The sequence below is a fragment of the Periophthalmus magnuspinnatus genome, chromosome 11 (assembly GCF_009829125.3).
Source record: "Periophthalmus magnuspinnatus isolate fPerMag1 chromosome 11, fPerMag1.2.pri, whole genome shotgun sequence".
NCBI classification, from domain to species: Eukaryota; Metazoa; Chordata; class Actinopteri; order Gobiiformes; family Gobiidae; genus Periophthalmus; species Periophthalmus magnuspinnatus.
This window is the reverse complement of record NC_047136.2, coordinates 31,614,916-31,639,304: the sequence shown is the minus strand read 5'-3', so window position 1 is coordinate 31,639,304 and position 24,389 is coordinate 31,614,916. Positions and strand designations below refer to the sequence as shown.

The 24,389-nt window shown below is 41.9% G+C and overlaps 1 protein-coding gene across 1 annotated transcript in view; it reads right to left on the bottom strand.

The window, feature by feature from the left end:
- vps50 (VPS50 EARP/GARPII complex subunit) overlaps positions 1–24,389 on the bottom strand; it is a 159,172-nt gene that overhangs the window by 57,978 nt on the left and 76,805 nt on the right. The window contains exons 17-19 of the mRNA XM_033991520.2: positions 14,760–14,850; positions 8,168–8,350; positions 3,789–3,907 (exon numbers count right to left, since the gene is read on the bottom strand). Coding sequence (XP_033847411.1) covers positions 3,789–3,907; positions 8,168–8,350; positions 14,760–14,850 — 393 coding nt within the window. The remainder of the gene's footprint in view (positions 1–3,788; positions 3,908–8,167; positions 8,351–14,759; positions 14,851–24,389) is intronic.

The window sequence follows — 24,389 nt, the reverse complement described above, 5'->3', positions numbered from 1 at the left end:
AGAGAAGAGCAGCGTCACAGCAGCGGGTCAGTGAACCATTTGACCCACAGTAATGGAGGATTAACATTCTCACAGGGAGCAGGACATGGACATGACTGAATATTGCATCTTTATATATTACTATATTATATATCATAGAATGTACGAACATGCACGGCAAGCTGCGACACTGCCTTGTATCTATCTGAAGGCAATGTCCACCAGCAATCTCATCAGAACTGAAGAAGCGGCTTGGATGGGCAGTGAAATGTCTTCACACCAACAATGATTTGTCCAGTTGACAGATTAAATTTCGTCTTTTGCTATGGATCAGTCCTGGACAACTGAGGGATTAAACAGACAAAGGTTTCGCTGCAAAAATCTGATATAAATTAGGTTGACTTGTGTAAAATGTTCATGTGACAAGCAAATCAACACTGCACTGAATCTCTGGGAGGCTTTCATAGCTTTGTAGTCCGTATAGAACTTTTTTGTTGTGAGATCAGCAACCCCATGAAAAAAAATACACCCTGAGTGATGATGATGGCAGCTTTTTATGTTGTAAAAGCAGCACGTTTCACAAAATGAGATTGCTGTGTGCTGTCTGCAGCTAATAATAAAGTACACTATTCTGATTGGGACACACGCATACATACACATACATACATACACACACACATACATATATATATATTTCTCTCACTGTCTATATCTATAGTTCACTCGCTATGTATTTCAAATATTGCATTATTTTGATAAGCATTTGCCTGAAAAATATTATTTACATGAAGTAATAACGTATTAACTTGAGAACGTTAACATTCCAGCGATCATTTGAGACACACATTAATCTTCACTTGCACCTATGCTGTGTTCATGTGACGTCATCAACATGTCTTAAGAACGCATAGTTTTAAATTGAGGTGGGACATATTCATGGCAGAAATGTGCACTTACAAGTATTCCAAGTATATTACTGGTTCCATGCGCATGAAACTAAATCTGGCACATGGTTTATCTTCAGTCTTCTCTGTTACCTCAAATGAAGTAAGGACAAATTATTTTTCCACTATAGCATCGCAGACTAGTTGGAGCAATATGCTTTAATTATACAGGTGAAAGAACATTAAGCCAAAGGATTGGCAACAGGCCTTTATCTCAATATCAAGTTAATGAATGAGTCCTCCCAACCTCTTTTCTGATTATCATGATCACAAAGGCCAGATAATTCCAATCATTATTATATTATTATACTATTAGAGACCCTCCCAGCAGGACCTATTTAAAATTGCTGCACACAGCCTGGTGCTGACATTCTAGCCTATGCATTTGAATGAGGCAGCAAAGACAGTGCAGACAAACGGTTGTTGTTTATATGGTTGGCAAGAGTAAGACCAGTCATTATTTAACTTCAACAAGAGGTTCCAAATTTCAGTAATAAGTGTGAGCTGCGCCCGCGTGCTTGAGTGTGAGCTGCGCCCGCGTGCTTCTCGAGTGTGAGCTGCGCCCGCGTGCTTCTCGAGTGTGAGCTGCGCCCGCGTGCTTCTCGAGTGTGAGCTGCGCCCGCGTGCTTCTCGAGTGTGAGCTGCGCCCGCGTGCTTCTTAAGTGTGAGCTGCGCCCGCGTCCTTCTTGAGTGTGAGCTGCGCCCGCGTGCTTCTTGAGTGTGAGCTGCGCCCGCGTCCTTCTTGAGTGTGAGCTGTGGAAGTTTAGATTCTTTGCACTTCTAAAGGTTATGCAAATGACATCAACATTAATTTTTGGCAGCATTACAGAGTGTGCACAATTATTAGGCAAGTGATTATTTTGACCATATCATTTTATCCATAATTTCCAACTCCAAGCTCTATAAACTTGAATGCTTATTAGATATAATGCATATCAGGTGATGTATATTTGTGTAACAAGGGAGCGCCCCATATCAAGGTGTGCATAATTATTACACAGATTCGTCTCCTTGGGAAAAAATGGGCCAAAAAAAAATGCCCTCTGAAAAGTCAAAAATTGTAAAAGGTCTTTAAGAGGGATGCAGCACTGCATGAAATATCTAACATATTGGGCGTGATCACAAAACCATCAAACTTTTTGTTGCAAATAGTCAACAGGGTTGCAAGAAATGTGTTGAAGAGAAAAAGAAAAAGAAGAAAAGACCAACCTACCTGGAGTGTCAAGAAGTACGAGGTGTTCAGGTCTCAGAGACATGGCCAAGGTAAGAAAAGCTGAAACCCAACCACCTCTGAGCAAGACACAGAAGTTGAAATGTCAAGAATGGACCAAGAAATATCTGAAGACAGAGCAGAGATTTTGTGGACTGATGAGATGAGTGTGACTCTTAACGGACCAGATGGATGGGACCGTGGTTGGATCAGTAACAGACACAAAGCTCCACTTCGACTCAGACGCCAGCAAGGTGGGGTACTGGTATGGGCAGGTATTATTAAAAATAAGCTACTTGGAACTTTTCGGGTTGAAAATGGACTCAAAGTCAACTCTCAGGCCTACTGCCAATTTTTAGAAAGCAGTGGTACAGGAAAAAAGTCTGCATCTTTCAAGACTTTGATTTTATGCAAGACAATGCTCCATCACATGCATCAAAGTACTCCACCCTGTGGCTGGCCAGTAAAGGCCTTAAAGATGAAAAACTAAAGACATGGCCCCCTTCTTCACCTGACTTAAATCCTATTGAGAACTTTTGGGCCCTTGTTGAGCAGGAAATTTACAGTGAACGAAAACAGTACACCTCTGAACAGTGAGGCTACGGTTGCGGCTGCACAAAAAGTTAATTCTGACCAGATCAAGAAATTGACTGTCACTGAGTTTTTTTTAAGAAATGTGTATTTGTAAATTTTGAGTTTGTTTATTATTCTCACTTTAACAGGTTAAAATAAATAAGTGAGATGGGAAAATCTTTGTTTTTCATTTAGTTGCATAATAATTCTGCACACTAATAGTTGCCTGATAATGGTGTACATGTAGATATTCTCTTAAGAAAGCTAAAACTTCCCCTTTACTACTTAAATGTTCAGGTTTGAGGGTTTGTTAACATTTTGGATTGACCAAGAGGACCATAGTTGTACAATAACAAAATTAATGCTCAAAATTACAGCTTGCCTTATAAATGTGCACACAGTGTATATGAGTACATTGAGTGGCAACGTTATGAGTGTGAATGGCAGTAAGAATATTTTCTTCTCAAAATGCATCTAAAATGTGAATTAACTGCTACATCTTAAAAGCAAATATAAAAGCCTACAGCTCTGCTAAATATTTAGTTTGTACATGACATCTAAAACAAGAAAATCAAATCAACAGTAGAAAAACAGTTAACAGTTAAATTAAAGAGACACTGGATACACACATTTGTCACTGGTAGAGACTTTGGAGGCAGACACAGCTAAACTGAACCTTTCTCTCTTTAAATAACATGTATCTGTGTGTTGAGGAGATTAATTGTTGAAGAGCGAGTTGAAGTGTCCTTTATCTCCCGCTATCGATAGCCAACAGGCTAGGTAAGCTCTGCACAGTCACAGAAACAACAGAAAAACACCTTTCAGCTTTCATTTTGATGTATAAAGCTAATTTGAGCAGGGTCTTTGAGTGTTGATAACCTCTATTCTGCTACTAAAGCTCCGCACAGAACTTAAAAACTCTGGTTACTTAACATAACTCGGTTCTATGAGTGTGTGGGTCAAGGTCGGACTAAGACATACACAGGAAAATTAGGGTCCAAGTTGGTTTCAGACAGCACACGTGCGGGCTCGAGCCGGGCTGGATTCTGGATTATTTTTGGGGACTGATATAAACTGTGCACCTCTTGAGTGGGGCGTCCCCAGTCTTCTCGTCCACATAGTCTTGCTTCAGCTCCTCTGGGACATCACTGTCACTGTCATACTCTTGGTACACGCTCTTCTCCAGCTCATCTGACTCATACTGCGGCATAAACAAAACAGATAACATAAGTCCATATATGCTGCTCTGCAGAGAAACATAGTCATAGCCAAGTGATAGTTACATTTAGACCAGAACATGCTTTAGTACAACACATTGTAAGATTGCATTGATTGGATATTAAGTACTTTCCTGACAATGAAAAAAACAAAAAAAAGTCCCCAATTTAAATTGAAAGTGGTGTTTTATATTGTTATTGGCGTCAATACTGATAATAATAACAACTGATAATAAGAGTTGAATAATGTCTTATATGAATGTAAATACAGCACCCAATACCCATCCCATTAAGGTTCATACCACTGAGAGAATGACTCATCTCCAAATCCAATTAGGCCTGTTAAGTACTGTCATGGGCAACCGCTATGATGTTGTGTTCTTGGGCAAGATACTTAAACCACTCTGCCTAGAATCAGTGTAGTGTGTGTGTGTGAGAGTGATTGGTGGTGGTTATGGCAAATATCACGGCCGTCAATCTAACCCCAAGGTAGCTGTGGCTACAATAGTCTAAGCCTGTGGTCAATAATCGGACTCTTAATCCCAGCAAACCACTGTTTCACCTGTGAATATGTTGGCGACACTGACATCCTTCTTCCAATTGAGAAGTTACTGTCCATAGCCTGGTGATATATATATATATATATATATATATATATATATATATATATATATTTTTTTTTTTTTTTTTTGCCTCATAAGATTGTTGGATGACAATAAATTAAAAAAAAACAAAAAAAAACAAAACAACCCAACACACAAAAAAAAACACACACACACAAATACACCATATATAGGTACTGATGAGTATATTTGAATCTATCAATCATTAATATCTATTGACCTTATTTTGCAGAGAATTTAAGAAAGATTTTGCAGCTAAAATCTGATATAAAGTAGGTTGATTTGTAGCAAAGATGAAAAAGGTAGTTGCAGAAATCAATAGGTTGATTTGTGTGAAATGTCCAATGTTCATGTGACCAACAAGTCAACAGTGCACCGATTCAGTAAGAGGCTTTAATAGCTTTGTAGTCCATATAGAACTTACACAAAATTTTTGGTACCCTTCAGTTAATGAAAGAAAAACTCACAATGGTCACAGAAATAACTTGAATTTGACCAAATTAATAATAAATATAAATTAAAGCCGCGAGCGGCGATGATGATGGGGCGGTGGCCGGCCCCCCACGCGACCGCCCGGAGCCGGCCACCGCCCCCACGCACCATTTTCCCCGCATGGCCACCCCACGGCCGCAACCCGCCCCCCCTCCACACAGTTTCTATAGCGCAGTGTGGCCATCGCATTACAATGGCTGTCCACGGCGTTGAACCGGCAACCTCATGAATAATACAGGTATGGTGAATGAATGAACTTTTTTTCCCCCTTTTGAGTCCCACAATGATCTCACCAGGTTTCATGCCAATCGGACAAAGTTGTGTATTTTACCAATACTGTAGGGGGCGCTATAGTGTTCATTTAGATGACAATTAATAGTGCATTCTATTAATACCCTGATATCACATGTGTGATGAGAATTTCAGCTGTCTAGAACCATGTATGTGCGTGTAAGAAATTTTTTAACGATTTTTTTTTTTTTGTATTTGCGCCCCTGGTGGCCAACCGTGGAAAATGACTCATGGCCATAATGTAATTTTTTGTTTCTTCTCAAGCCACTGATTTATCCCCCGAATTTCGTAGGAATCCCCTACAGTAGGGGGCGCTATAGTGTTCATTTTTATTACAATTAATAATCCATTTTATTAATACCCTCATATCACACGTGTGATGTGAATTTGAGCTGTGTAGACCAATGCATGTGTGTGTCAGAAATTTTTCAATGATTTTATTTGGAGTCTTTGCTTTGTCTTTATGATTTGTCTTAAACAATGGTGTCCTCCTTGGTCGTCTCCCATTAAGTCCACTTTGGCTCAAACGACGGATGGTGCGATCTGACACTGATGTTCCCTGAGCTTGAAGTTCACCTTTAATCTCTTTAGAAGTTTTTCTGGGCTCTTTTGTTACCATGCGTATTATCCGTCTTCTGGATTTGTCATCAATTTTCCTCCTGTGGCCACGTCCAGGGAGGTTGGCTACAGTCCCATGGATCTGAAACTTCTGAATAATATGTGCAACTGTAGTCACAGGAACATCAAGCTGCTTGGAGATGGTCTTAAAGTCTTTACCTTTAACATGCTGGTCTATCATTTCCTTTCTAATCTCCTGAGACAACTCTTTCCTTTACTTCCTCTGGTCCATGTTGAGTGTGGTACACACCATGTCACCAAACAGCACAGTGACGACCTGTAGCCCTATATATAGGCCCAATGACTGATTACAAGATTGTAGACACCTGTGATGCTAGTTTAGATTAGATAGATTAGTGGACACACCTTGGATTAACATGTCCCTTTGGTCACATTATTTTCAGTCTTTTCTAGGGGTACCATCATTTTTGTCCAGGCCTGTTTCATGAGTTTATTTTTTTTACGTAATGTCTGACTGAATCGGTTAAATTTCATAGAATTTTAATTTATTATTACTTTTGTCAGATTCAAGTTATTTCTGTGACCATTGTGAATTTTTCTTTCATTAATCGAAGGGTACCAACAATTTTGTCCACATCTGTATTTGCAGTGATATCGGCAGCCCCATGCAAAATAATACAATTTGAATGAAAATGGCAGCACTCACACTAACTTCTGGAATAAGGTAAAAGTATAAATACATATACTTAAAAACAGTGGCGGGCCATGCATTTCGCCCTTGTGCCTTCAGTGACGTCCCACTTATACATTACGGATGGATGTGTAAAATAGAAGTAGTTGTGTGAAAAAAATGCAGTAAATTCTGATATTTAATTTAACATGATTTTTATGGCTATAAAAAAAGACAAAACCGTAATCAACATGAATAGCTCTGTTATCGCTTTCAAACGAAAAATGCTATTTTACTCCTGGCTGTCAGAAGCTACTGCCCGAACTATGCATCCCTCACTGATTCCATTCAGTGCAAGTCATCAGAGCAGTAATCATCATTCAAGTAATTATGAACATGTAAGAAGTTCAATTGTGTTGTGCAGTATTATCTCATGACGTTGTGCAAGGTACATCAAAATGCACTGTACATGTAAGAATTCATAATACATTTACAAATAAATATATGTTTAACATTTTTGTATTAGGTGGTAAATCTTTCAGACACAATCATTTTAAAAGTAGCTCACATACTGAAAAAGTCTGAGCACCCCTGCATTACAACATCACCTCAATAGGCTAGTCAAGCAACACTTAATTTTAGGAGATGTGAGGCACCGTTCATAGTTGCTAGTATTGAAATGACGGACAAACGCTTTTCCTTGGCCCTGGAATGCAGAATAGAGATCTGATTGGTTATTGAAACTGACTGTATCTGTGTCTACTTACAGTGGACAGGGCCTGCTCTGTTTACTCTGAAGGCCCCAGGAAAATTAAATTTGCCTGACAACCCAAGCTAGATGAAATATAATTGGAAAAAAAACTCTAACATAATAAACAACATTGGAAGCCACTCAATGAAGTGGATATAATATCTCATAAAGAGAACAGAGAATAGAGGATATTTTAGTTTACATATTTATTAAAATAAAATAAATTAACTTTTCTGAGCATGTTTAGGCCAGCAGAGACAGCCTGCTGCTCCTTAAAAACATTTTTTTGTAAATGAAAAATTTTAGTATATTGTACAAGCGGCACGTTTTCACAAAAGGAGACTGCTGTGTGGTGTCTGCAGCTAAAAATACAGTTGTGAAGCAAGACACGGGCACACTGTGCGATGGTGCATGCGAGTGAAAAAGACCAAAGTTTTCCTAGGCAAATATCAGGCTCCAGGCTCTGTGTGGAAACATCTCCATAATTGTAGCTTAGCTGAGGTGTAACAGGTTAGCTAAGGCTAATGCTAGATGCTAGCAGTGCATTTGTAAAAGTTAGTAAATGAAACGAGAAATGGAAAGAGATCTATGTTTGATCTTTGTCCTGGTACGTGCCACAGTTTTTAGCCACAACCCAAGATTTTCCCCACAATCAGAAATCTTTCATTGCAGACAGCCAAAATCACGCAGTGGACACCCAGCTTTATAAGGAAAAATATGAATATTCTCTAATTAATAAAGTTACTATACTCTATAGAAGCAATTAACATCCAATAAAGTCAAGAGAAATCACGCAACACAACTGGTCTAAGGCACAACTACGAAGAAGCGCACATACCCCGTTAGAAGCTAGCACGTCCTCACTCTCCTCGTCCTTCTGCTCGATGTGCATCTCAAAGGGATTTCCTCCCTGGAGGTAGAGCTGGAACAGGTTGAGCTCCTGGTCCGGCATAGGTCCAGATGAGGCCTGTTTGCTGGGGGACACGGAGGGAGAACGGCATTGGCCCAAGAACTTGAACTCCTAAAAGCACATGCAGGTTTGAAGGATTTTAGTACAGTGATTGTCTGAGTACTATTTAAGGCTAACCAGTTTCTAAGCTGGGTAGGCAAAAAGAAATAATTACATTTTTCACAATAGTATTATGATTGTCAGGAGATATGCTGAAAAATCTCTGATGCCTTTCGGCACTTTTCTGATGGATTAAGTATAAGACAAACGCGATGAGGACACTAGTCCATTTCTGCAGGGTGTTTGATTGACAGGCAATGATAAACAATAAAAGAATAGTTATGGAGCTATTCTTGGTTGCGTCTGGCATTGTTAAGTTGCATTTATGGACACCATCATAATTTATGTTATCGAACCTAATATACACACATCGACGAAGAATCAAATATTTGAATAAAATACATATCTTGTTATATTTTTGAAACATTCATTTCTTTTGCTACATTTTAATTATATATATATATATATATATATATATATATATATATATATATATATATATATACACAAAGCAAATAGGTACGAGCCTCCAGTATGTGCTCAAAGAATGAGGTCAACTGACTACCTGTATATACTGAAGGACAAGGTTATGACCATGGGTCCAAAGTGACAATGCCAGGATTCATCAGGCTCAAATTGTGAAAGAGTGGTTCAGGGAGTATGAGACATCATTTTCACACATGGATTGGCCACCACAGAGTACAGATCTTAACCCCATTGAGAATCTTCGGGATGTGCTGTAGAAGGCATCCTCACCCTCCACCTCTACCAGAGGCTTGGGAGCTTAAGGGTTCTATAGTTTCTTTGCTGTTGTACTGTCTGCTGTAGCCACTCCTCCAGTTTGAGAGGTCTGCCCTGAGTGCTCCGATGACCACAGGCATTATTGATGCCTTCACCTTCCAGGCCTTCTCCACCTCTTCTGTGAGCCTCTGGTATTTCTCTAGTTTCTCATGTTCCTTTTTCCTTATGTTCCCATCACTTGGTTCTGCAAAGTCCAGCACAATGGCTTTGCTCTATTGTTTATCCACCACCACCGGACATTGCGGTGGTGGATAAAATGGTGGATAAACCACCATTCTGTCAGTCTGTATGTGGAGGTGTTTCCCAGCTTCACCTTGGGGTCTCCAGTCCGTACTCTGCACAGATGTTTCTGTACACTATGGCTCCACTTGGTTATGCCGCTCTGTGTATGCTTTCCCTGCAGCATCTTATACCCTACAGTTATGAGCTGAAATGCCTCAAGGGACTCTAGCGCTCAAGGCCTGCTCCTGTGCAGCCGGGATGAGAGCCTCTGTCCTTCAAACCAGCTCTCTCAAGCCATTGATCAGATTTCTTGATATTAGTCACTTCATTTTTGTTCTGGTGAAGTCCCCTGCAGGGGCTCGTCCTCCCATGATGGTACCTCCAGCACCTCTTCCTCCACGGCCTGAGACACTGAGCACATCATCTGTTGGGGTCTTGTCCTTGATGCACTTATGGATCTTGGATGTTCCATCCTGGACTGTGGCTCTCACACTCAGTAGTCCTCGACCTCCTTCCTTATGTCTCATGTACAGTCTCAGAGTGCTGGATTTGGGATGGAACCCGCCATGCATGGTCAGGGGCTTTCAGGTCTTAACGTCTGTGGTCTGTATCTCCTCCTTTGGCCAGCTTATGATTCCTGCTGGGTATATGATTTGGGGGCGACAGTAGCTCAGTTGGTAGAGTGTTTGTCCACTGATCCATAGGTTGGCGGTATGATTCTAACTCACACAGATGAATGCTGTCGTTGTGTCCTTAGGCAAGACACTTAACCCACCTTGCCTTCTGTGTCTGCGTACACTGGTGTGTGAATGTGTATGGGTGAGTGGTTCCTTGAAGGTAGAAAAGTGCTATAGAAAAATGTGACCATTTACCATGATTACTGGCAGGCTGTAGCTGTTTATTGCCTAGGTGTTGTTTTTGCCATTGAGCTGACTCCTTAGGACTTGCCTTACTCGACGGAGGTATTTGGCTCTGGGCCATGGCTGCTTTCCTTGTTTCCTCTTCAAGGTTGCCATTTGCTTGTGGAATACCAAGGTACTTGTAACTGCTATTGTTCCTTCTGGGAGTGAGACCCCTACTGTGTGGACTACCTTCCCTCTATTTGTCATCATCTGGCTATACTTCTCAAGCCCCAGTGACATTCCCATGTCTGTGTCCTAGTGGTGTGGATCTATATTTGTATCTATCTATATCTATCTGTCTGTCTACATACATATACAGTGGGGCAAAAAAGTAAGTAGTCAGCCACCAGTTGTGCACTTAAGATGAGAGAAGCCTCTAATTTTCATCATAGGTTCACTTCAACTATGAGAGACAGAATGGGGGAAAGAATCCAAACACATTGTAGGATTTTTTAATAAAATAATTCATAAATTCCTTGGTAAAACAAGTATTTGGTCACCTACAAACAAGCAAGATTTCTAGCTCTCACCTGTAACTTCTTAGACTTTATTGTCCCCACGGGAAGATTCCTTTCCACATACACAGAGCACATCTGACATACACACAGATAAACACCAAACATCACAGTTACATAAACACATTACAAAAACAGACATTATGCCTCAGCGGGGCTGTTTAAAAAGGCAATGGCTGCTGGGATCAGGCTTCTACCGAACCGTGCCCTCCTGCACCTGATCGCCCTATACCTCCGTCCTGAGGACAGAGGGATTAGATGGTCCTGGAGGGAGTGAGTGGAGTCCTGTGTTATGGTGAGTGCGAAGCATTCAATAGCCCGATTATTTAGATCTGTGAGATTGGGTGTGGGGAGTCCTATGATTTTATTTATTATTTTTGATTCTATGAGTTTGGTCCGTTTTTTAACAGTAAGCATGTTATAGAAGCAGGTGGAACAGTACAGTAGGATGGGCTTAATGATAGATTTATACAACAGTAATAAAAGGTGTGGAGAAACATAGTCATTTGAGTTTTCTTATTACTGACAGTCTTTGTTGACTCCTTTTATGAATGTCTGTGATGTGATGTTCAAATTCTCCTCTGTCCTCCACTCATTACCTGTATTAGTGGCACCTGTTTGAACTCATTATCATTATAAAAGACACCTGTCCACAACCTCAAACAGTCAGACTGCAAACTCCACCATGGCCAAGACCAAAGAGCTGTCAATATAACACCAAAATTGTAGACCTGCACCAGGCTGGGAAGACTAAATCTGCAATAGGTAAGAGCTTGTGTGAAGAAATCAACTGTGAGAGCAATTATTAGAAAATGGAAGACATACAAGACCACTTATAATCTCCCTCGATCTGGAGCTCCATGCAAGATCTCAACCTGTGGGGTCACAAGAATGGTAAGCGAAAATTCCAGAAACCACACAGGAGGATGAGCGAATGACCTGCAGAAAGCTGGGACCAAAGTAACAAAGGCTACCACCAATAACAGACTACGCCACCAGGGACTCAATTCCTGAAGTACCACATCTGTCCCCCTGCTAAAGCCAGTACATGCCCAGGCCCTTCTGAAGTTTGCTAGAAGCATTTGGATGATCCAGAAGAGGACTGGGAGAATGTCATATGGTCAGATGAAACCAAAATAGAACTTTTTGGTAAAAACTCAACTTGTCATGTTTGGGGCTGTTTTTCTGCAAAGAAACCAGGACAATTTTGAGTTAAAACCTCCTTCCATCAGCAAGGGCATTGAAGATGTCCCAAACACACCGCCCAGGCAACAAAGGAGCGGTTTTGTATGAAGCATTTCAAGGTCCTGGAGTGGCTTAGCCAATCTCCAGATCACAAATATAGAACATTTTTGGAGCGAGTTGAAAGTCCATGTTGTCCAGCAGCAGCCCCAAAATATCACTGCTCTAGCAGAGATCTGCATGGAGGAATGGGACAAAGTACCAGCAACAGTGTGTGAAACCTTGTGGAGACTTACAGAAAACGTTTGACCTCTGTCATTGCCAACAAAGGGTATATAACAAAGTATTAAGATTAACTTTTGTCATTGACCAAATACTTATTTTACACCATAGCTTGCAAATAACTTCTTTAAAAATCAGACAATTTGATTTTCTGAATTTTTTTCTTATTTGACTTTCGTAATTGAAGTGTATCTATGATGAAAATTACTGGCCTCTCTCATCTTTTTTAAGTGGGATAACTTGCACAATTGGTGGCTGACTAAATACTTTTTTTGCCCCAATGTATACATGGAGGTGATCCGAGGAACGATAAGGTTCAACATTTGAGTATATTTCTTTGAAATTCTTGTTGTTATACAGGATCCTGCCCGCTATCTCGAACTGTGACCTCATCAAGCTCTAGAATGTGAACGCAATCTTAACTGAGCAGAATGTTTCCTTTTTTGTTCTAATATTGTCAGAAGAATGCCACTGTCAGTGTCACTTGTGAACCTGGATGTCATGTTTGTCCCAAATCCAAAATGAAACAAAGGATCTGGCAACATGCTGTCGTCATATTTTATCCAGACTAGTATTAAGGTGATTTGAGCCATTTTAATGTGGTTTAACTTTGTCTGAGAGCCACACAGAATTCAATCGCTTTTATGAGAAACTGTCGCCTGCAGACATACTGGAGCTGGCTTTGGGTCCATACTGTTGATTGGCAAATGAGTTTTTAGTGAGCTCTATCCAAGCATGAAAGAAACAAGATGAAAAATAGATTGTGTTGAAAATTAGCTCCATTTATCATTCAAAGGCCTGTGCATCTGCCTATTTGATGCATGCTGAATATAAAGCGTTCCTCTATAGACTGCATACATTACACCAACCCTGAGGCAGATGGATGCAGATTAGCTCAATGCATGCCTAGAACATTCCACAGTGGGGCTTTAATGCATCTACAGTGGGGCAGAAAGTAATTAGTTATTATAAGTCAGCCACCAATTGTGCAAGTCATCATAGATACACTTCAAATAAGACAGACAAAATGAGAAAAAAAAAAAAAACAGAAAATCATATTGTCTGATTTGCAATTTATTGCAAATTATGGTGGGAAATAAGTATTCGGTCAATATCAAAAGTTCATCTCAATACTTACTGTTATATACCCTTTGTTGGTCATGACTGAGGTCAAATGTTTTCTTTAAGTCTCCACAAGGTTTCACACACTGTTGCTGGTAGTTTGGCCCATTCCTCCATGCAGATCTTCTCTAAAGCAATGATGTTTTGGGACTGTCGCTGGGCTACACTAAGATTTTCTATGGGGTTGAGATCTGGAGACTGGCTAAGCCACTCCAGGACCTTGAAATACTTCTTAGAAAACTGCCCCTTTGTTTCCCGGGCGGTGCGTTTGGGATCATTGCCATGCTGAAAGACCCAAACACGTTTCAGTTTCAGTGCCCTTGCTGATGGAAGGAGGTTTTCACTCAAAATCTCACAATACATGGGCCCCATTCATTCCTTACTTTACATGGATCAGTCATCCTGGTCCCTTTGCAGAAAAACAGCCCCAAAGCATGATGTTTCCCCCATGCTTCACAGTAGGTATGGTGTTGTTTGGATGCAACTCAGCATTCTTTCTCCTCCCAACATGACAAGCTGAGTTTTTAATCAAAAAATTCTATTTTGGTTTCATCTGACCATATGACATTCTCCCAATCATCTTCTTGATCATCCAAATGTTCTCTAGCAAACTTCCGAAGGGTCTGGACATGTACTGGCTTAAGTAGGGGGAAACGTCTGGCAGTGCAAGATTTGAGTCGCTGGTGGCGTAGTGTGTTATTGGTGGTAGCCTTTGTGACTTTGGTCTCAGCTTTCTGCAGGTCATTCATTAGGTCCCCCCCATGTGGTTCTGAAATTTTTGCTCAACATTTGTGATCATTTTGGCCCCACGGGGTGAGATCTTGCGTGGAGCCCCAGATCGAGGGAGATCATCAGTGGTCTTGTATATCTTCCTTTTTCTAATAATTGCTCCCACAGTTGATTTCTTCACACCAAGCTGCTTAACTATTGCAGATTCAGTCTTCCCAGCCTGGTGCAGGTCTACAATTTTGGCGTTCCTTTGACAGCTCTTTGGTCTTGGCCATAGTGGAGTTTGCAGTCTGACTGTTTGGGGCTGTGGACAGGTGTCTTTTTTTACTGATAACGAGTTCAAACAGGTGCTTTTAATACAGGTAACGAGTGGAGGACAAAAAAGCCTCTTAAAGAAAAAGTTACAGGTCTGTAGAGCCAGAAATCTTGCTTGTTTGTAGGTGACCAAATACTTATTTGACCAATTACTTCATTAAAAATCCTACAATGTGATTTCCTGGATTCTTTCCCCCCTTTCTGTCTCGCATAGTTGAAGTGTACCTATGATGGATATTACAGGCCTCTCTCATCTTTTCAAGTGGGAGAACTTGCGCAATTGGTGGCTGACTAAATACTTTTTTGCCCCAGTTCATGCCTGGGTACAGAGCATCTTGTGCTGTGACTTACGTGCAGTTGGGAGATGTTGAAGTTGGACTTGACTGGACACAATTCCCACGTCTCATTTTCCAGGAACATCCTCAGCTCCTCCAGACGAGCCCTGTTTTCAAACCACAATCAGCATGCACTTTATGGTCACTAAGGCATAGTTGTCCTGGATTAAATGTGCTGCACATGATTTTTACTGTCTTAAAGGTCTTACATTATGCAAAATAGACTCTTGTGACCTACTAGACATGTTATCAAAAACATATCTGGAGTTGGGTTTTGTTTCATTCACACATGTTTGAGTAACATCTCTGTGTAATCCCTCAGTCATCCAGGTTTGATCCATAGCAAAAAAAATAGAATCTAGCAACTGGACAAATCATTGTAGATAGATTAGATTAGATAGATTAGATAGATTAGATAGATAAGATAGATAAGATAGATAAGATAGATAAAATAGATAGATAGTTTATTAATCCTCAGCCAGGGAAATTCACCTGTCCAACAGCAAAACAGAGACACAACACAAATTGCACACAGTTATAAAATCACAAAGAATACAAAGATAAAAATATAAAGACAAGATAATAAAGTGCACCCAATGAATAAGAGCTATTATACAGTCTTATAGCAGCAGGAATGGCTGATCTACTGAACCTCTCAGTTCTAGAATGCAGCGAGAGAAGCCTGGTGCTGTGGCTGCTTCTCTGAGCTGACACAGTCTCGTGCAGCGGGTGTCTGCTGTTGTTGAGGATGGTCTGCATCAGACTCCTCATCCTCTTCTCCACCAGCTCCCCAACAGAGTCCACCCTCCCACCCATCACTGACACACACTTCCTGATTAGTTTATCAAGCCTGTTACGGTCCCGCACAGTAATGCTGTTTCCCCAGCACACCACTCCAAAAAACACAGCACTGGCTACAACAGAATGATAAAAAGCATGCAGAGACTCATTACAGACATCAAAGGATTTAAGCTTCCTAAGAAAGAAGAGTATGCTTTGTCCTGTTTTGTAAGCTGCAGTTGTGTGCGCTGACCAGTTCACTTTGTTGTCAAGATGAACTCCGAGATATTTATAAGACTGGACAACCTCAATGCTCTCACCAGCAATTACAACTGGATGATGGGGAGGGAGTTTCGGTCTATGGAAGTTTACAATCATTTCCTTTGTCTTAGATGTATTTAGAACAAGACCGTTTCTCTCACTCCAGACTGTGAAGGCAGCAATAAGGTCTCTATACTCCATTTCGTTCTCTCCTTTTACACATGCCACCACTGCTGTATCATCTGAATATTTCTGGATGTGACAGGATTCAGACTTATATGTGAAGTCAGCAGTGTATAGAGTAAAGAGAAACGGCGACAGTACTGTCCCCTGCGGGGCTCCAATGTTTGTCACCACTGTCTCAGAGATATTGCCACCCACCCTGACGTACTGTGGACGTTCTGTGAGGTAGTTGTGAATCCAAGTGATTAACATGGGATCCACTCCAAGCACCTCCAGCTTTCCTCTCAGAATTTGAGGTTTGATTGTATTGAAGGCACTGGTGAAGTCAAAGAACATGAGTCTAACATACCCCCCTGTCCCATCCAGGAACGAGAGAGTTTTGTGTAACATGTATAAGACCGCATCATCCACCCCCATTTCCTCCTGATATGCAAACTGTAATGGGTCCACAGCTTGCTGCACCTGTGGTTTGAGAATCCGAAGTAAAAGCCTCTTAAAAGTCTCCATAATGACAGACGTCAAGGCCACTGGTCTGTAGTCCTTTACCCCTGTCGGCCTCCCTTCTTTAAGGACCGGAACAATGCATGACGTTTTCCACCGGACTGGGACTTGTCCAGTACGAAGACTCTGGTTGAAAATAGTTTTAAGAGGCAGGGCCAACTCGGACGCACACTCCTTGAGGAGCCTAGGTGCTTCCCCATCAGGACCAGCAGACTTCCGGGGACGCAGCCTGTGTAGCTCAGCACGCACTTCATCAACAGAGAAGCCACGAGCAGCAGAGGTGTAACAGCCACCGTGTGGAGCAAAGCAGGGCACAGCAGCAGAGGTGGAGCAGCCGCCGGGTGAAGCAGAGCCGGGCACAGCAGCAGAGGTGGAGCAGCCGCCGGGTGGAGCAGAGCGGAGCACAGCAGCAGAGGTGGAGCAGCTGCTGGGCGGAGCAGAGCGGAGCACAGCAGCAGAGGTGGAACAGCCGCCGGGTGGAGCAGAGCAGGGCACAGCAGAGGTGGAACAACCGCTGAGTCGAGCAGATCCAGACATAGCAACAAAAGTGGAACAGCCTCCGGGTGGAGCAGAGCAGGGCCCAGCAGCAGAGGTGGAACAGCCACCGGGTGGAGCAGAGGAGGGCACAGCAGCAGAAGTGGAACAGCCAATAGCAACAGAGGTGGAACAGCCGTCGGGTGTAGCAGGGCAGGGCACAGCAACAGAGGTGGAGCAGCCGCCGGGTGGAGCAGAGCAGAGCACAGCAGCAGAGGTGGAGCAGCCGCCGGGTGGAGCAGAGCAGGGCCTAGCAGCAGAGGTGGAGCAGCCACCGGGTGGAGCAGAGCAGGGCACAGCAACAGAGGTGGAGTAGCCACCAGGTGGAGCAGAGCAGGGCACAGCAGCAGAGTTGGAGCAGCTGTCAGATGAAGAAGAGCCGGGGGCTGAGTCAAACCTACTGTAAAAGCGATCAAACTCATTGGCCATGTCAGCATTGCCCAGTGTCTCAGCTCTTTTGTGCTTGTAGCCAGTGATGGTGTTCATGCCCTTCCACACTTCTCTCGTATTATTAGACTGCAGGTTCCTCTGTAGACCACTTCCGAAGTCCCTTCTGGCCTTCCTTAATCTCTTCCTCAGATCATGTTGCACACTCTTTACCCTATTCCGATCCCCAGATTTAAATGCCTCCTTTTTTAAGTTCAAGAGACCCTTAATGTTGCTTGTAATCCATGGTTTATTGTTTGAAAAGCAACGGACTGTTCTCATAGGTGCCATCACATCAGTACAGAAGTTTATATAATCAGTGACTTGATCCACTACCCCATCTATGTCATCATCCGACCCCTGTGCATCAGTAAGTGTTTTCCAGTCTGTGGACTCAAAGCAATCCTGCATAGCTTCGCCAACCTCTGCAGTCCACTTTCGGAATGATCGACTGGTTGGAGGCAGTCTCATTGCACGAGGTTTATAGAGGGGTCTGAGGTAAATCAGGTTGTGATCAGATTTACCCAGAGGCGGCATAGACATTGCACTGTAGGCATCTTTGATGTTGACATAACATAGATCTATAGTATTGTTATGCCTTGTGGGACAGTTGACATACTGCGTGAAACCTGCTAAATGTGAGCTTAAGTCTACATGATTGAAATCTCCTGATATGATAACACAGGCATCTAGGTATGCAGACTGTAGTCTTGCGACAGCTTCCTGGATGACGTCACACGCGACTGTGGGCTCTGCGCGAGGTGGAATGTAAACAGTAATGGCGACGACGTGAGTGAACTCTCGCGGCACATAATAAGGTCTTAAACTGACCGCTACAAGCTCCACATCACGACAGCAGATCTTGTCCTTTACTGTAATGTGTCCGGGATGACACCATTTGTTGTTCACAAGCAGCACAAGCCCACCCCCCTTGGCTTTTCCACACAGTTTTGCATCTCTGTCAGCACGTACCATAGTGAAGCCGGTTATGCTAACAGTGGTGTCAGGGATGTCATCATTGAGCCACGACTCAGTGAAGAAAAACAAGCTACACTCCCGGTCGGTCCGCTCGTTTTTCATCAGACCATCCAGCTCTTCACATTTGTTAGGAAGCGAGTTGACGTTCCCCATTATGATCGATGGTACAAACGGCTTGTATCTCCACCTCCTAGCCTTTAGCTTCACTCCGGCTCAGCAACCACGGAAAGGCTTTTTAAGTTCAGGCGGAATCGGATGTATAATCCCGTTTGATTTACATCGCAGATGTAAAAGCTCATCCCTTGTGTACTTAAACAGGCACATACTCCACGAAAAAAATGAAAAAACACACATAGAAAGACAGGAGCTGCTCGGACTTGCTGCCACAACGTCGGCGCATTTTTAAAAAAAAAAAAAAAAAAAGCCACTTCTTCAGTTCTCGTCAGATAACTGGTGGACACTGCCTTATATCTATCTGAAGGGAGGAGCTAACTACACTGAAACTCAAAACAAATATTTCCAGTTTGTAGGCTAGGTCTGTTGTGCTTTCCAAAGTGTGCACTGTGCCTGAGTCATACTTAGCATAGTCATTCAAGCCCCTAATGTGTGATTTCACACCTATTAGCATCCTGGCTAGGCCTATTGTTCTCTTTGTTTTGCTTTGGGTCTGAGGATGGTGTTATAAATGGAGGACAGATGATGTCTCAGGGCCCCATTACTATTCAGTTATGGATTGTCTTTCCTAATAAAATTTGCTTCTTTAACTCCCCTCTCAAACCATTTCTTTTCTCTGGCTAAGATCTGTACCTCACTGTCTTCAAAGGAGTGGTTAGCGGCTTTGAGATGGAGATATACGGCAGACTGATCCAGAGGAGCTCTCGCAACAGTGTTGATACATTCTCTTATGGAGTGACTGTTTACTAAAGTCAAACAGTGAACTGAAGAAGCGGCTTGGACGAGCAGCGAACCGTCGTCACTCCTACAACGTTTTGTCCAGTTGACAGATTTTATTTTTCTTTTGCTATGTTTGAGTAACCCTTTATTATTAGTCTATCTACATCTCCAAAGCTCAAATCACTGTTCCACCTTGTGATGTCATGAAGTGGTAGTTTTCAAGTTAACAGCTACCCTTTACTCTTTGGTTCAGTAGAGCTTGGAAATGCCAGGGGTAACATTATCCAAATAATTCTAGTAAAGAATCTTGAGTTTAAAAACACAGTGGAGCACTTCCTGCATTATCACATGACATCACAAAGTGGAACAGACAATATGGGCCCTTTAAAATTTCAAATGCTTTATGTTGACAGTTTGAAATCGTTTGAATATTTTCCTTCAATGCTTTTTTTTTTTTCCTTCGATTTGCTTTTGATTTTAACACAGAACAATAATGGAAAAAATGTATAATTTTGATTTGATTGAAAAGTATTGCAATCACAATATAAAGTTTGATATATAGCATGATATATTGCTAGAGTGAAATATGACAATACATGATAATACTGAAACAATTTAATACCACTGACATAATGGGAATAAAGCAGGGTAATTCCAGTAAACTGATTTTTAAATAGACTGTCGTTAAAAGGCATGGGCTGCAACAGAAAAAAAAGCCATAAAAGTCACTTATTCAACCTTCTACTGCTCAAATCTTATTCTTTTACAACGTATATAACAAAAATATTGCAAAGAAATAGTACAAACTAAATATACTGTTCCAGCTTTCATATACTGAATGATATAGTACTTTATAGTACTTATATGACAGGCCTACACAGGTCAGAATAGTTTAAAATACATCCATTAGCAGTTCATATTTCAGTCTCAGATATCACTGCTTAATTACTACAAAAATCCCATGCATATCTCAACAGTTTGTAAAGGTTTAAACTCCAGGGTAAACTTCTAAATGTTTGATATCATATTTACACAACACACTCCTAGTTCAGCAGTGATTTCCATAATATTTGCTGGTCATTTCTTGGACCACTACATGAGTTTTATTATCTTAACAGTAACAGTTCTCTTACTTTACTTGTCCAATCACAAGATGGAACAAGACAATGCCAGACACGTTATGATGGCTAAAATATATTTTCAAAAGAACTCTGTAGACTTTATTCGAAAAAAAAAAAAAAGACTGTCATGTGGACTGGAATGGCCCATTTGTGGGTGCTTTTGCACTAGGCTGAGGACCACAGCAGTAGCAGCACTTGGGAGGGCAGGCTGGGATTGCTGATTGCTCTGAGCCGTTTCATCACAAATAAAGAGAAGGCTGCTGGTTCCTGGGGAGCACTGCACAAATACACTTTCTTGGAGGAGTTTGCAGAGTTAAGAGAAAAGTGTGAGGACACAAACCACTGATAGAATTCTCATTGATACCAGTAAATATTTGTGTGAAATCATACAACAACAAAGCTGCGACACACACATGGCAGCTTTTGCAAAAAAGGGAGAATAGATAAAGAGGAAAGCTGAGACCACAAGCACTAAAGTCTGCTGAGACTGAGTATGTATTCTCGGGAAAACAAGCACCATGAGGACTCACAAGGGCAGTTTGTAGAGCAAAGCACAATGTAGGGGCCTAGTTTCAAGATCTTTACAGAAAAGAAAGTGTTAAAATTAAAATTGAAAAATAATTAAACATTCTTAGACATTTTTTTTACTACTCCACCAGGATTTTCACATTGCAGTTGTTCTTAACATACAACCCCAATTCCAATGAAGTTGGGACGCTGTGTAAAACTGTAAAAAGAATACAGAATACAATGATTCGCAAATCCTTTTCAACCTATATTTAACTGAATAAATTACAAATACATGATATTTAATGTTCAATCTGACAAACTTTATTGTTTTTATGCAAATATTCACTAATTTTGAGTCAGAGGTCATTGTCGTTGGTCCCAAAGGTCAAAGAGATTCTCTGTCGGACCAGATAATCTCACTCGACAATGTGAGTATAGCTTCTAGCCCTACTGTAAAAAATCTTGGAGTCCTATTTGATCAAAATCTCTCATTCACAGCCCATATAAACCTAGCTTGTAAAACCGCATACTTTCACCTGCGAAATATAACTAAAATTAGAAATATTTTACCTAAAAACAATGCTGAAAAGCTCATCCATGCATTTGTTACTTAAAGACTTGATTACTGTAATTTTCTGCTCGCAGCCTGCCCCAAAAGTACTACAAGGCCTCCAGTTGGTCCAAAATGCAGCGGCCAGAGTCCTAACAGGAACTAAAAGAAGAGACCACATCAGTCCTGTACTAAAATAGCTGCACTGGCTTCCTGTCGAGCTTAGAATCAAATTCAAAGTCCTCCTCCTGACATACAAAACCCGAAATGGTATGGCCCCATCCTATCTGCAAGATGCTATTGTCCTGTACCAGCCAAACAGAGCACTCCGCTCTCAGAATGCAGGACTATTAGTGGTTCCTAGAGTGTCCAAAAGTACAGTGGGAGGGAGAGCATTCAGTTACCAAGCTCCTGTACTATGGAATCAACTCCCTGCTGATGTTAAACAGGCCCCCACAGTCTCTGTATTTAAGACCAGGCTTAAAACCTTCCTCTTCGGTATAGCTTATGACCAGGTTACTTAGTGAGGGAGTTAGGGAGTGACATTAAAACCCGGGATAAGATAGGGCTGCAATAGGAGATAACTAGTTGGGGGAAGTATGGCAACCCCCAGCTATTTTTGTCCTATTTTCTCATCAGCAATGCTATTCACATGTTGTCCCCTGTCCCACTCCCCCTGTGGAGTGTAACCTTTCAGTATGTCCCGATGACAGCTGGACCCTCTCCTCCTCCCCGCCTGGCCCTCCTCCACCCGCCTGGCTCTCGTTCTCCTCGCCTGGTCTTCCTCCTCCTCGCCTGGTCTTCCTCCTCCTCGCCTGGTCTTCCTCCTCCTCGCCTGGTCTTCCTCCTCCTCGCCTGGTTTTCCTCCTCCTCGCCTGGTCTTCCTCCTCCTCGCCTGGCCCTCCTCCGCCCCCCTCCCTCCTCCTCGCCTGGCCAATTTTTCTTGTTTTGTCTGATTTTTCCTGTTGTTTGATTTTCCTGTTTGTTTTTGTGTGTAGGCAGTACGGTGGCTGACTGGCAACACTCATGCCTCACAGCAAGAAGGTTTGGTTCGATCCCCAGGTAGCTCAGGCCTTTCTGTGTGGAGTTTTTCATGTTTCTCCCCGTGTCTGGATGGGTTTCCTCCGGGTACTCCGGTTTCCCCCATCAACCAAAATATGAACGCCCTTCGAGACAACTGTTGTCGTGATTTTGGGCATTACAAAAATAAAATGAATTGAATTTGACGTCTGCAACACGTTCCAATAAAGTTGGGACAGGGGCATGTTCACCATTGTGTTACATCACCTTTCCTTTTAACAACAATCAATAAGTATATGGGAACTGAGGACACTAATTGTTGCTTTGCAGGAGGAATCCTTTCCCATTCTTGCTGAATGCACAACCTCAGTTGCTCAGCAGTCTGGGGTCTGCATTGTCGTATTTTGCACTTCATAATGCACATTTTCAATGGGAGACAGGTCTGGACTGCAGGCACTGAGCTACGCTGTTGTAACATGTGCAGAATGTGGCTTTGCATTGCCTTGTTGAAACAAGCAGGGATGCCCCTGATATAGACTTGGATGGCAGCATATGTTGCTCCAAAACCTGTATGTACCTTTCAGCATTAATGGTGCCTTCACACATGTGCAAGTTACCCATTGGCACTAACACACCCCTATACCATCACAGATGCTGGCTTTTGAACTTTGCGTTGATAAAAATCCAGATGGTCCTTTTCCTCTTTTGCCTGCAGGACAAAATGTCCATGATTTCCAAAAACTATTTGAAATGTGGACTCGTCAGACCACAGTACACTTTTCCACTTTGTGTTAGTCCATCTCAGATGAGCTCAGGGCCAGAAAAGCCAGCAGTGTTTCTGGGTGTTATTGATACAGTGAGGCAAATGAGTATTTGAACCCCCTGTGATTTTGCAAGTTCTTCTACTTAGAAATCATGGAGGGGGCTGAAATTTTCATCTTAGGTGCATGTCCACTGTGAGGAGGAAAAAGAATGATGAGTACCATCCAAAGAACACCATCCCTACTGTGAAGCATGGGGGTGGAAACATCATGCTTTGGGGGTGTTTTTCTGCACATGGGACAGGACGACTGCACTGTATTAAGGAGAGGATGACCGGGGCCATGTATTGCAAGATTTTGGGGAACCAAGGAGTGGCTCTGTAAGAAGCATATCAAGGTTCTGGAGTGGCCTAGCCAGTCTCCAGACCTAAAACCAACAGAAAATCTTTGGAGGGAGCTCAAACTCCGTGTTTCTCAGCGACGGCCCAAAAACCTGACTTATCTAGAGAAGATCTGTGTGGAGGAGTGGGCCAAAATCGCTCCTGCAGTGTGTGCAAACCTGGTGAAAAACTACTGGAAACGTTTGACCTCTGTAATTGCAAACAAAGGCTACTGTACCAAATATTAACATTGATTTTCTCAGGTGTTCAAATACTTATTTGCAACAGGACCATACAAATAAATTATTAAAAAAAAACATACAATGTGATTTCCAGATTTTTTTTTAGATTATGTCTCTCACAGTGGACATGCACCTAAAATGAACATTTCAGACCTCTCCATGATTTCTAAGTGGGAGAACTTGCAAAATCACAGGGTGTTCAAATATTTATTTGCCTCACTGTATATGGTTTTTGCTTTGCATGGTACAGTTTTAACTTGCTCTTGGAGATGTCGCGATAAACTGTGTTAACTAACAATGGTTTCCTGAAGTGTTCCTGAGCCCATGGGGGAATATCCACATTCATTATTCATTATTACACATTCATGTCTGTTTTTAATAAAGTACTCCCTGAGGGATCGAAGGTCTCGGGCTTTCAATGCTGGTTTTCAGCCTTGCTGCTTACGTGCAGAGATTTTTCTTGTTTCCAAATAACCTGTTCACCTGTGGAATGTTCCAAACAGGT